The sequence below is a fragment of the Toxorhynchites rutilus genome, chromosome 3 (genome assembly GCF_029784135.1).
Source record: "Toxorhynchites rutilus septentrionalis strain SRP chromosome 3, ASM2978413v1, whole genome shotgun sequence".
NCBI classification, from domain to species: domain Eukaryota; kingdom Metazoa; phylum Arthropoda; class Insecta; order Diptera; family Culicidae; genus Toxorhynchites; species Toxorhynchites rutilus.
The window spans coordinates 6,963,939-6,977,217 of record NC_073746.1 but is presented as its reverse complement, the minus strand read 5'-3'; the positions used below and the strand labels follow the sequence as shown (position 1 = coordinate 6,977,217).

The 13,279-nt window shown below is 38.5% G+C and overlaps 1 protein-coding gene across 1 annotated transcript; it reads left to right on the top strand.

The window, feature by feature from the left end:
- The first annotated feature begins 7,254 nt into the window (after nucleotides 1-7,254).
- Nucleotides 7,255-9,438, top strand: LOC129776373 (cell division cycle protein 23 homolog). Its single transcript, XM_055781968.1, has 2 exons — nucleotides 7,255-8,491; nucleotides 8,549-9,438. The coding sequence occupies exons 1-2, from the start codon at nucleotides 7,378-7,380 to the stop codon at nucleotides 9,307-9,309; spliced, it is 1,875 nt and encodes a 624-aa protein (XP_055637943.1). The 5' UTR covers nucleotides 7,255-7,377; the 3' UTR covers nucleotides 9,310-9,438.
- The last annotated feature ends 3,841 nt before the right edge of the window (nucleotides 9,439-13,279 follow it).

Here is a 13,279-nt window from a genome sequence, read left to right as displayed (position 1 = left end):
AACACAGCCGACGCCCGATATTGGTAAAGAAATCCGAATTTTCTGATTTTAGTGCATCAACATCTTGACAATTCATATGAATGCACGATGTTGACGTTTTACCGCATAAACTTCGAAACTAAATTGCCAGATTTGCAAGCGTGTCTGTAAATTTGCGAACATTTCATTTTTGTTAGTCTTTTTTTGCGATTGCAACTTATTAAACTTCTGAAATTCTAGGCATAATTGAAAGCATTAGGTTTTGGAAGCTGAAATAAAAACTTTAAACAGCAAAATATGGTACTTTCGCTACACAAATCACCTCAAAGTGAACCGGAAATGTGATTTTGAAAGATTTAATGAAACAGAATAGCGTTTTATGAGTTTTCTAACGTTCTGAATTCGGTCATTTCTTTTGCACTGGCCACATTAGACTAAGTTGTGTGTTTCTTCATATTTCGCTCTGTGCATAAATTTGGAGAATGGGAAAATAACAGGCGGAAAAACATCATGCGTTAATTCAAGTATAGGGAGAATATAAGCTATAAATTATATATAATTTTCATATATTTTCGAAAACCAAAAAAGAACTGGCATCTCTGAAACTGAAGAAACAGCTTGTATTTGTGAAGCATGTATTACGACGTTTTTTGAGAAGGAAAAACGAATTTTAGAGTGAAAATTATTAATGAATTATTCGATGTGATGGATACGGAATGATTCGCTTGATTTCCATGATAGCTAAATAAAGCTAACGCGTAAAATTCATCTGTTGGAATGCTCTGGTTATTTCTCACGCAAAACTCAATTCAAGTTAATTATTTGTTGTACGTAGTATTCAGCATTAACCATTCAGCCACGTTCACAACTGTCCACTGTGAGTAGGCCGTCTTCAAAATCTTCATTATTCTTTTAATATTATACCTCAAAAGTAGATATATTCTTCATGAGGTTCCTTACCTTTTGACGTAGGACTACGACTTTGATTTCTATATAGGGGGTTCACTCCACGGAAAATGTAACGTTTATTAAGAGTTTTCAAATGCATATTACGCAGAATCGTTCTTACGATATATGTTATAATATATACCATTAGACGGCAAATTTATCGAACATTTTTTTCACCTGAGACATCAACAACAAACAAATATGTTTTGCGAGCGGATGCGAAGGTAAAGAATGTATTATGCATTCTTTCTTCCAACTTCGTTCCCATGAGTGTTGTATGTAACACAAAATTGCGTGCGTAATTCGTTCTATTTAACAAATTAGCAAGATCTTAAAGTAATTAGATGCAAGATTACATGAATCACTCGAAATTCATGCAAGATTTCATCAAAGCAACGAGGAAAGTGTCACCCATACAGTGATCGTTCATTAATTAGGAGGAGGCAGCGATTATCATGCGAAGACTTATTGAGATCGGCATTATATCGCATCATAAAAATTAAACGAAATGAAATATTAATATTCTTCATGACTCATATTCATAATTCTCAACGACTCAATTCCTTCTATGGTAGATTAAGCAGTAGAACCAATACGGCATGATTGTGATAGCTGCAAACGAACATTATTTCACCGAAAAAAAATTATAAGAATAAGACAATGGAAATCACAATGGCATAGCTTTCCATTAAAAATAAAGCAACTTGATGATTTCAGTGTATTTTACCTCAAAATAGCATGAAATCGTGAGTACTTTCAACATGTTTTTTCATTTCTTCCCCATAAATTTCATATTCAATGTAATCAATGACGATATATTTTTTGACGTGGGACTACGTCTAACCGGAATATATGGAGGGTAAAATGAAAACCTAAACACAGAACATGCAAGAAAAAATGAAAGATTTCGAATGATTATAGCTCGAACATTTCGTACTGGATAGGAGAGATGTTTGCATCACTTGATAGGGATTATTTCTACGCATCTATCGCAACTAACAAAATGTTGTTTTTCATTAGATAAACAATTGAATAACTGTAAAATATTAGGCGTTATCTAAACGCCCTAACTGCATCGTTTTGATTGGCCCGATTTACGGTTTCCCTAACACAGCCATCAAAACCAAGCAGCCTAGGGGAAATCGGCATTGCAAATTCATACAAATCGGGGGTATTTTTGTTCCGATTGGAATGTGTTTCCCTAACACAGACTTCAAAACCGAGGTTTCTGGGGAAATCGGCTCTGCAAATAAATGCAAACTGCGAGTACTTTTGTCCTCGCTTGCCTTTGTGCAGAGTGGAATATGTCTGTCCTAACATGATCTTCTAAACTTAGGAACCTGGGAAAATCGTGCAGACACTAGAAGCGAATGAACTTCCCAGTTTCAAGCAAATTCGAGATTCGAGAAGTATGTACACTTTTGGGATGTAAACTTCAGAGGGAAATGTAAAATAAAATAATCGTTTGATAATTTTTTTTTTGTCTTTATTGGAAAGATTTTCAGCCTTAGGCTGGTTCATCAAACGTTTGATAATTCTTCCGTACATATATTTTGTTCTAGTCATCATACCAAACGTAAAAGGTCCGTCATTAAATTTACTTGTAACGAAGAACAATCAATCACAATAAATGAATTGACTTTACACGGCATTTGTTCATTTTTTTCACTCACAGAGCAAATATATTGAACTCAATTGAATTTGGAAACTGTTTCATTCAATCAAGAATTTAATCAATACAAACGAATGATTGCTAAGCTAAGGTAGTTCCACGTGAACCTTGCGGTTATATCATAGATATAACCCACTATTTGTTTACCGATTCACATATACTTCATCTACCATTCCACCGTGTTATGTGTCCCACTGATATCCATTAATCATTTTCAGTTAGACAATTTAACATCCTACCAGAAGCTTATTGTCATTCTTTGTTCGTTACAAACCGTTTAAGGGTTATAAGTACACACAACAAACGGCCCATTTCAGGGCTACTATTTAGAGTTTCAAAAAAGTTAAACTAACAGATTTCTGAATAATGAAAAGAAATACATTTAAAATAACCAAATGTTCTGAACAATCACAATTCTACGTCAAACTTCCGTCCGTGCCCTAGGCTCAGACCCTTCTATTTTTTTTGGTTCTGCAGACTATACCTCCTAGGCATCAGAACAGTCTTTCCAAGAACCCGCATCACTCACTGAATCAATACTCTGCATTGATACAGTAACCCAGCAAACATTAAATCGTATAATTTTGCACATGCCAAGTCTTACAAGAAATCCGAATAAATCATAATCGCATATAATATCAATCAAAGTATGTATCGTGTATATTTGAAATCGCATTAAATGTAAAAATTTTATATACCATTATCAAATCAAGTCGCAATTCGGTATAATAAACATCAATTTTATGATGTACATTGTCGTAAAATATATTTAATCCGCATCATATGCGTATATTACGCTGATGCAGTTTGTGTGTCATATAAGCGTATAATTTAAATCGATTCAGTACTGTAGTAAATCGTATTGCATGCTGCAGAAAATCATGAAACAGTAAATCATATTAGATCCTAATAAAGAACATATTACATCATATTGAAATGTCAATGAAATGCTGATGCACTCAAAAGTTTTAACCGCTGTTGAATTAAATTTCAGATAGCCGCGCGAGATAGCTGGTGGATGATAATCCAGACGTCCGGAGTTCGAACCCACATCGGAGCAGTTTTCACCAAACATCAATCTGTGCCATTTTAAACATTCATATTCCACTCCCAACACAAGTCAATCAAACAATTATTATTTCCACAAACATAAATACTCATATATAAAAATGGCGATCCGTGAGGCTATAATAAACATTTCACGAAAATATTTTGCGCCATTTGTTTTTTTCTATGTCTGTAATAAATCGTGTATGAGTATGGCAAAAGTCGTATTTGGTGCTTTGGCAATTCATGAATATATTCATTTTAGATCGCAATTCAATTTCAACATAATCGCTATTATAGCCGGTCAAAGTTGCATATTCATCCAAACTAATTCGGTAAGCATTTGTCATGTATGTATATGGCCTCCACTTTTGCATGCATATGCCAATTAGGCGCATTATATGCCAACCAAATTTTAGGGCATATGATGTTATATATACACTTGTTATGCGATTTAATGTTTGCTGGGAAATAACTTCCCGATTGTCCTTAAACTAAGGCATCTCGACTATTTAGTTGGCTCGGTGTGCGCAATAGCATTCCAACCCGACTAAACTTTCGGCCCATAAAAAGTCTGCAGTCTGCAAGGGCTCTAAGTGCTCCGAAGTTTCAGCCAATAACGCGTAGACATTTTATTTTTCGAATGAAGTGTTTATCATACCATTTCGTTCGGTTGTTTAGGAGCTCTTAACGCTCAAAATCTCGATCTCCGGCGTAACGCTTTCGTTTTCGAAACTTCGATTTCACACCCCGGTATAGAAATGAAAGACGTAGTCCAACGTCAAAACATGTGTCATGTTATTAAACAGTGTTATTCGAGAAGCAGTTAGAGTTTTCGACTCATTACAGGCAAACCTGTTTTTGTGCGATCCATTTTCGAACCATTCCTCATTTGTCGTCCACTTTTATTATTTATGCGATTAGTTGGTGTGATTCATGTTCCAAGTTAATAGTAAAATCTTACAAAAAAGGTCACACCAATGACAGATTGCACAAAAAACGATCGCACAAAAATAGGTTTACCTCAGGGCACGTATATGGAAAGGTAGTCCGGACTGACTAGTGCATCAATAGTAGTGAGCCTGTGACGTGTTAGCTTTGCAAGTATCATGGAGCGGTATAATAAATTTGTCTAAATTAGTTTATATCTATTGTATTTCAGCTTAATGTATTTGTTTATTCATTGCAGCGTAAAGATAATCTATTTAGATTTAAAACCTGATCAAAACATAGGGGAAAATTGTGGCTCGGTAATTCGGATTTTAGCTTCCTGAAGCTCTCTGTAGCTCTTCGATACCTCCTGCCGCAGTGCTTGAATTAAGCCATCAGAACCGGCCGAATCGCTAGGTTTTTTTTATTAGAGATTTTTATGCTGCTCCCGATTTCTTTTGACGGAATATCCCTCTCGGGATAGTCTTGTTTAGTCCCATTAGAAAGCTGGATTGATTCCGCGAATTTTACGGATGCTTTTGCTGCATTCAACTCTTGCTTGATGTAAATCAAGATCTTTCAGCGAGCCGCCCGGTTTTGATTTCCCGAGGCATGAGAATCGTTGTCCTTTCTGACAGTAGGAGCAGCTAAAAATAAACTGTTTTGTGTATTAATTGTATAATCTTGTTTGTATAATCAGTTTTCGACGATATTGTTTTTCCAAGCCATCGGTATGCACGAAACAATCTGGACTGAAGTGAAGCGAGCAAATGTACATGTTTTTAGTTTTCTGTTGAGGTCCTGTCCGAAGAATCAAAACCATTTCATCCGAATGGTCACATCCCTCGGGAATCGATGAAATGATCATTTGTGGGATATGTTTTCATAATTCGAGTTGGACTCGAGCCCGGACATCAATGACCGAACACTAACAAATCCGGGTGCCACATATCGAGCCATAGAGTTGTCTGAAAATGGAAATATTTTATATATATATATTCCTTCGCAGTCGAGCCGCCGTATAAGACCAGTTTCAAAAAGCAGCACAGAAACAACACATCCAGAGTACTAATTCTGGAAAGCCTCACTCTCACGTATTGTCGAAGAATTTTAAAAAAAAGTAGCAAAACACGTAATATTCGCAACAACAAAAAAATACTTTGAGTGTAGGGATAATTGTCAGTTCAACATATAGCATATCATCAGATGTGCCAGATGTGAAAGTATGACTTAAATTTTTGTGAAGAAACATACTTTTGTATAGACATTTTTATTATTTTAATTCTTTATTTATTCCGCTGTTTATCAATTTCGACTACATCGTCAAGGCTGTTTTCTCAATTCATCTAAATAATCTCAAGTTCATCTAAATCTCTAATAGCGTAAAAAAAATAATGAAAAAATTTTAATAACCTGATTTTTTTTTTCAGCAAACGTTTGAGTTTCACAGCATGGCTATCTTTTTTAGAAATCAATTTGAAAGTCTGAAGGTTAAGGTCATGCAAATAAAATTTGTTTTTTATAATATCTTTCAATATATCTACATATTACATATCTGGCTTGATCAATACTCTCCATCGACATTTTCTTTCGTTAATAACTCAGTAGAAAAGTATTTTCTTGATGTGTTCGTTTGATTTAGAAATCTTGCATACAAAACTTTCTAGCAAAAATTGCGCAAAATCTGTCTGGTTGTCGGGAGCGGAAATCTACGGTGACAATTCTATCTGCGTAGATCGATTATCTTCATCACCATTCTCTTTCTTTCATAACTCTGCGTTTTGTTTCGTTCTTTGGTTTTAAGAGGCTTTAACTTTACAGTTCAACTCAGCATTAAGATTATTTCCTTATATGTGTATATCAAGAGTGTAGCCTCAAGAGTGAGAGCCTCGTTCAAAATGTGTGGCCATTAGGCCAGGCGCAAATTGAGAAGCGTATAGCGCGAGTAATTTGGCGCGATATAGTGCTTGTTTCTGTGGCTAATGAAAACAGATAGAACGGCGCAAATTGGCGAGGAGACCCGAGATGGCGCAGCGCTCGTGAGAGACGACTCGCGTGACGTTGTGGCTGAACCACAGTTTTTCGTGCTTGTCGTGCCGGCTGTGATGGTTGTGGTGGTGAACAATCATATAGCGCCGTGAGTCTGGAACTGTATGGTTGTGCCGGTCGGGTAGTTGTGTTAGTAAATAAATATATCGCGCAACTCTGTGTGAATCAGAAATTGTATGCGAGTGGCACGTAATCCACAGCAAACTGCGACTCAATATGCGCACCGCCACGCTACGTTTGTGGTACACATGAGTCTTGTTGTTCGTTTTGTGCTAGCTCACAAGCGCTATACGCTTCTCAATTTGCGCTTAGCCTAAAAAGAGAAAATCAATTAAGAGAATCGATTAAAACAGATAAGTCCATTCCAAAAGGTATGCGAAGAATCGTGGAGGCGATCTGGCGTAGTGGTAACATCCATGCCTCTCACGCTAAAGGTCACGAGTTCAATTCTCACTCCCGACATTCTTCCAAAAATGGAAGTAAAAAGTGACGAACCAGCCAAATGAGTTGAAAATCACTATAATACAGATAAAAAAAAAAAAAAAAATATGCGAAGAATTTCGTACCATGTGAAGATTGCCTGGCATCCCTGCGCATCAATGAATGAAGCAGCGAACGTAACGCCCTCGATTTTGTTGTGAAACTGTCGCTTATTTCAAACAGTCTTTGTTTATAAACATATTTGTTCGGTTGGAAATGCTAACAATTAAATTGACTCCATAAAAATCTTGAATAATAAATAAAAAGACATCATGGACGAAACGTTTTCAATGAACTTGAAAGAGGTAAAACAAGATATCATACTGGGAATAATCGAGTGCAACAAACGTGGCCTGGTACAGAATGCAAAATGGCTTTCGGAATTGAATCACGGTTTGAAGGATATCAACGTTAAGGTGGACGGTAGATTCGACAATCTCAATAGTGGCATTGCTGAGGAGGAGTACGATGATTACGTACTGTCCAAAAGTTATTTCGATATGCGGGAATACGACCGATCGGCGTATTTCACACGGGACTGCACCTCGCCGGTACCGAAGTTTTTACATATGTATGCAACCTATATGTCGAAAGAAAAGAAACGGCTCGATAACATGAGCGATAACTCGATTGTTAACTCGACCAGTCATGTTAAAGATTTCTCCGATTTGCTAACCTCCATGAAAGCAGACCACGGGCAGCAGAAATTAGATGGATATTGTTTGTATCTGTATGGAGTCATCCTGAAGAAACTTGATTTGAACGAAACAGCTGTAAAGATTTTCGTTGCCGCAATTAACGCCGAGCCCACTTTGTGGGGATCGTGGCTCGAACTGGGCACTATGGTGACGGATAAAAATATGTTACAGAGTCTTGATTTGCCGAATCACTGGATGAAGCAAATCTTCATCGGTTACACGTACATTGAACTGTTCCTGAACGATGAGGGGATCAAAATATTCGAGGGACTACAAGCAGCTGGTCTGGGGAAATGTATTTTTGTGCCCACACAGCTGGCAGTCGCATTTTCCAATAAGCGCGACGTTGACAAAGCCATCGAAGTGTTTCAACATTTACACGAAGCTGATCCCTACCGGTTGGACAATTTGGACGCCTATTCCAATCTACTCTTTGTGAGAGACATGAAGACAGAAATGGCTCATTTAGCACACAAAGCTGTGGACATAAATAAGTACAGTCCGGAAACGTGTTGCGTTGTGGGCAATTACTACAGTATTCGAGCGGATCATCACAAGGCAGTGATTTACTTTCAACGGGCTCTGAAATTGAATCCAAGGTATCTCTCCGCATGGACCTTGATGGGCCATGAGTTTATGGAGATGAAGAACACGAACGCAGCCATCCAAAGCTATCGTCAGGCCGTTGGTAAGAAATTCGGTGGAATGAATTTTCATGAAATTTGATTATAATTTTACTTTCTAGAAGTGAACCGCCGGGACTTCCGCGCCTGGTATGGTCTAGGACAGGCGTATGAAATTCTGAAAATGCCATTCTACAGTTTGCACTATTATAAAGCTGCTCAACAACTTCGCCCATATGACAGTCGAATGCTCGTCGCATTGGGAGAAACGTACGAAAAACTCGACAAGACGGCCAGTGCTCTTAAATGTTACCTCAAGGCGTACAATGTTGGCGATATCGAGGGTGTCGCGCTGTACAATCTAGCACGATTGTACGAGAAACAGGACGAAATTGAAAAAGCCATTCCAGCGTTGCTGAGGTACTGCTCGGATGAGAAAGCAGTTGCGGACAAGAGCTCCCTCTGCTACGCCTATATGACCTTGGGTAATTTCTACGAGAAGAACGAACAGTACGACAAGGCATCTCACTTTGCGTATAAATGTCTGGATCATGAGGAAAGCAAACGGGAGGCGGAAGCATTGCTTAAGACCATAGCAAATAAGCGAGCGCAACAAGCAGCCGCTAAAGCTGCTGGTGGTGATGCCGTTGGTACCGCTTCAACTGGGGCTGAGCCTGGCAAGGACAGAGCAACCGACATGGACCTGGAGGAAACAGATATGGACGAGAGTAGCATAGGACGAATAGTTGATATGGTGATGATGGCGCAGGGCGAAATACCGGTGGAGAACGAGGAACCGGAATTCCATCTGGAACAAGCCGCCGAACTCGAGAATTCATCCCTTTCCATCATTATAGAGGATGGATCGGAAGCAAATGAATGAAGAGGGGCGGGTGATAATTGGTTAAACTATTATCGTATTCAATGAAGCATAAGTTGATGTACGATCGAAAAGTTACTGAAACACAATGAAAATTTGAATAAATGCTTTTCTTGTTGATAATGTTGATAATGTTGAGTAACGAAGAGTTATTAGAAATCATGTGGTAGAGCGGAACGTCTATTTTCAACAGAGATAACGAGAGAACGCTCAATGTTTCGAGTGACAACTTGACCGCTCATTCGTAAAATTAGTTTGACAATACCAATTATATTCATAACCAAACGTTATAGATACAGTTTCTTAAAATCGTCAAAACTCCCCATTATTCAGCGTGGCCCTTATTGGTCACTCTTACCTGGAAGGCGAATGCAAAGGAAAAAAAACTAGAAGTGGGTTATATCTGTGATATAACCGCAAGGTGGACGTAGGACTAAAGTTGGCTTAGCAATCAATAAGTAGCAAGCATATAACTCTTGGACATTTCATCTTTTGAATAAAATGATTATCACACAACTTCGTTAAGTCGGGAAAGAATTATTAACGCTCAAAGGAGGAATCGATTACTCCTCGGAAACACCCAGCGCAAATAATACCCCATCTCCAGGGCCCCGACAATTGGAATCATCGTTGATCCGGAGCAGGATTATTAACGCTCGAGAATAAATGGATTCCTCCCGGAATTGAAAAGCAAAAATAAGAACCCCTACCCAACAATTAGAAACGACGATCGCTTGTGGCATTCTTAAACAAATAATTTTATAACGCTACTTTCACAATATCAATCAGAGATCGAAATCCTCGCTCGGATGCACGATAAATATTCAATCAATCAATCTAGTTTTCGATGAACCGTGTATTGTTGATATTTTCGTCTCTTCGTTTTCACCGAAAATTCTTTTTCAGAGAGAAAGAGATGTGGAAAATCTCGTTCTCGGAAGTTCAACGAGAATGGTTTTTCGTCTCTCATTTGGTACTGAAAATATGGAGCGAAAAATCATAGCTAACTTTACCAACGTTAGTCTGTTAGGACAGCGTCCAAACGATCTGCATTTGGACAGCGTCTAAATTGTACAAATATTAATCCATCTCATGTTCACTTCACGATGAAACCCAATATTGCCGCATATTTTCATGCAATGTTTTCAGCTGTACTGAAGAAGTGAAAAACCATTATCGGCATCAAGGAGTCACTGAAAACGAAACCATTTTTCGGCAATCATAACTCACCGAAAAATAAAAATCGGCTTTGCGTTTCTCGCGAGAATCGAAGTGAGCGTATAACATTCTCTCGCCTCCTATATTCTCAGCTATTTTTCCCTGTGGGTGAAAACGGATGTTTTTCGTCTCAAATCGGCGAGCATTTCGATCTCTGATATCAATATCCACTTCCAGGGCTAGTTATTTTCGAAGCTAATAAATGAGACTGAATTTCATACATACACCTCTCACTTCCACTACAGTCATTTTCGGTGGATTATTTTCAGTGTATCGGGGTGAAGTGGAAACGAAATATTCTCTACACATACTGAAACATTGATTCTTCTGTTTCGTTTCTTTCCTCTTTCGTTATCTTACAAGTATAAAAGCAGAAGATTTTACTTCTTGAACGGTTCCAGAGACGAATGAACTCTCAGAGTTTAAAGTCTCTCTAATTCAATACCTTCCTTCCTTCCTTCTTGAACGGTGTTAGAGACGAATGAACTCTCAGAGTTTAAAGTCTCTCTAATTCATTACCATTACCACCATTCTTGAACGGCACTCATTCTTTGTGTGGACACCGACTGGACAACATCGTTGCTGGACGGGCTGGACGGCGAAGGATCGAGTGCCTTTCTCAAGGCAAGAGGGCGGAGGTGGTAGCGCTGAAGTAGAGTAGAGTAGAGTTTTCAAAGGGCCTTTCTCAAGGCTAGAGACGAATGAACTGCAAAAGTTTAAAGTCTCTGTAATACAATACCTTCCTTCCGTCTTGAACGGCACATTCTTTGGGTGGACACCGACTGGACAACATCGTTGCTGGACGAGCTGGACGGCGAGGGATCGAGTGCTTATCTCAAGTCAAAAGGGCGGAGGTGGTAGCGCTGAAGTAGAGTAGAGTAGAGTTTTCAAAGGACCTTTCTCAAGACGGCTAGAGACGAATGAACTGCAAAAGTTTAAAGTCTCTATAATACAAGACCTTCCTTCCTTCTTGAACGGGTTATATTTACTTTCATTTCGCATGTTAAAGGACGCTTGCTGCTTCCAATTGTAAGTTTTATTTTACCCAAACGGATCGTCGCGGCCCGTATTCAACATTGTTCAATCACATGTTTGATGCATATAATATAATAAAACGAAGGACAGCTCAAATCGGACTATTCATTTCTCGGATTTTAGGGGGTAAGAAATATTTCTATGATGGTTCGACACTCCTCACCCTCTTTCTAAGGGAGACACAAATTTCTGCATAGCTATCGAGCAAATGGAGCCAAACTTGGTATGTGAGGGTTTTTGAGAACGAGAAATGTTTTTTGGTGGTTTGACATACTTACCTCCTCTGAAGGAGGTAGCCATACTAACCCATACTAATGAATTGCCTAAGAAGGTAATGAATTGCCTTCTAAATGGCAACAAGTTTGCAAACAAAACGGCGCATATTTGACTTAAATTGGATAATTTTAAGTGTGTTAAATAAAGCGTCAAATTTCGATCAGAAATACGACATTTCTTTTTCCCCAACCCTACAGTTCGACCAATCATCTCTGAAGGGAAATAAGAAAAATCGAAAAGTTGAACTCCCAAATGTTCCACAATTACATCGTAATAAGCGTTTTTAGTCCATTTGACGTTTGCGCTAATAAATTGATCTGTGTACGAAATTACGCGATTTTCGACTAGGTCTGGAAATTTTCAGCGTGCTCACTCGCACACATGTACGAACACACGCGCACACATGTTCACAAACACGCGCACGCAAAAAACGCGCACATGCGTGTACAAACACGTGCAGTTGTGCGCACACACGCCCTTAAATGCCCGCGAACAAGAAAATCGCGCACACCAGCAAAAAAAACACGCACACACACGCTAACAAACACCCCAAAAACGCGCGAACACTGCAGCCTGCCACGCTGTATTACCTTCACTACATCAACTCCTTTGTATACCTGGTACAACCAGGGTTGCCAACTATAATTTTAAAAAATCAGGAAGATTATAAATAAAAATCAGGATAGCTCATATTGGGTTGTCCGGAAAGTTCGTGTCGATTCACTTTCATATGCAGATGAACATTTATTCAATTTTATATGCACATTTCGAAAGAATTAGGCATTTCAATTTTAATTTCGTAAAACGATCGAGAGAAGGAAAACATTATACGATAAGAGCGAACCGTTTGTACGACCTATCGGTAGCGGGTGCAATAAAACCCAATGCAATAGAATAATGGAAAGGAAAGGGACCAAATAGATCGCACACATTTCTCATCGTGCTAAGTTCGTTGCCCTTAGAATGCAGTTATGAGTCAAAGATAAGCTCTAACCAGGTTGCATATGGTGAATCACAGATAAGCGATAGGTAAAGGACTTATATGCAAAGGAGCAAGAAAGTTTATAGTTTTCTTCTTCCTTCATACATTAGATTTGAATTTTGGCTAGGATAGGATAAAAATTGTATAAAAGCCCAAGGTTCTCTGAATATAGTAAGTAGTCTTTGGAATCGTGTCGTACGATTAAATCCGAAACCTCCTATTGATTCGACTGACGAGAGTTCTTCAGATTCAAGTTTTCCAACGTCCGCAGCAATAGTTGTATAATTTGCGCTCGGAGTTCGTGAAGATCTTGTACTCGTTGATCCTCCGCTTAGTTGATATTTAATAGATTGATCAACTCCCGTTCGTTGCTCGTTCCGTACGGAATTAGTGCTAAGGCAGTCAGTTCAATTTGTTAAAAGGAATAACACTGGTTAACTTCCGTTCGTGGCTCGTTTCGTA

What these genes read in the sequence shown, in the direction of transcription:
- LOC129776373 (XM_055781968.1), top strand. Translation starts at nt 7,378, where the DNA reads ATGGACGAAACGTTTTCAATGAACTTGAAAGAGGTAAAACAAGATATC. An exon ending in AAGCTATCGTCAGGCCGTTG is followed by an intron (nt 8,492 to 8,548) that starts GTAAGAAATTCG and finishes TTTACTTTCTAG; the next exon opens with AAGTGAACCGCCGGGACTTC.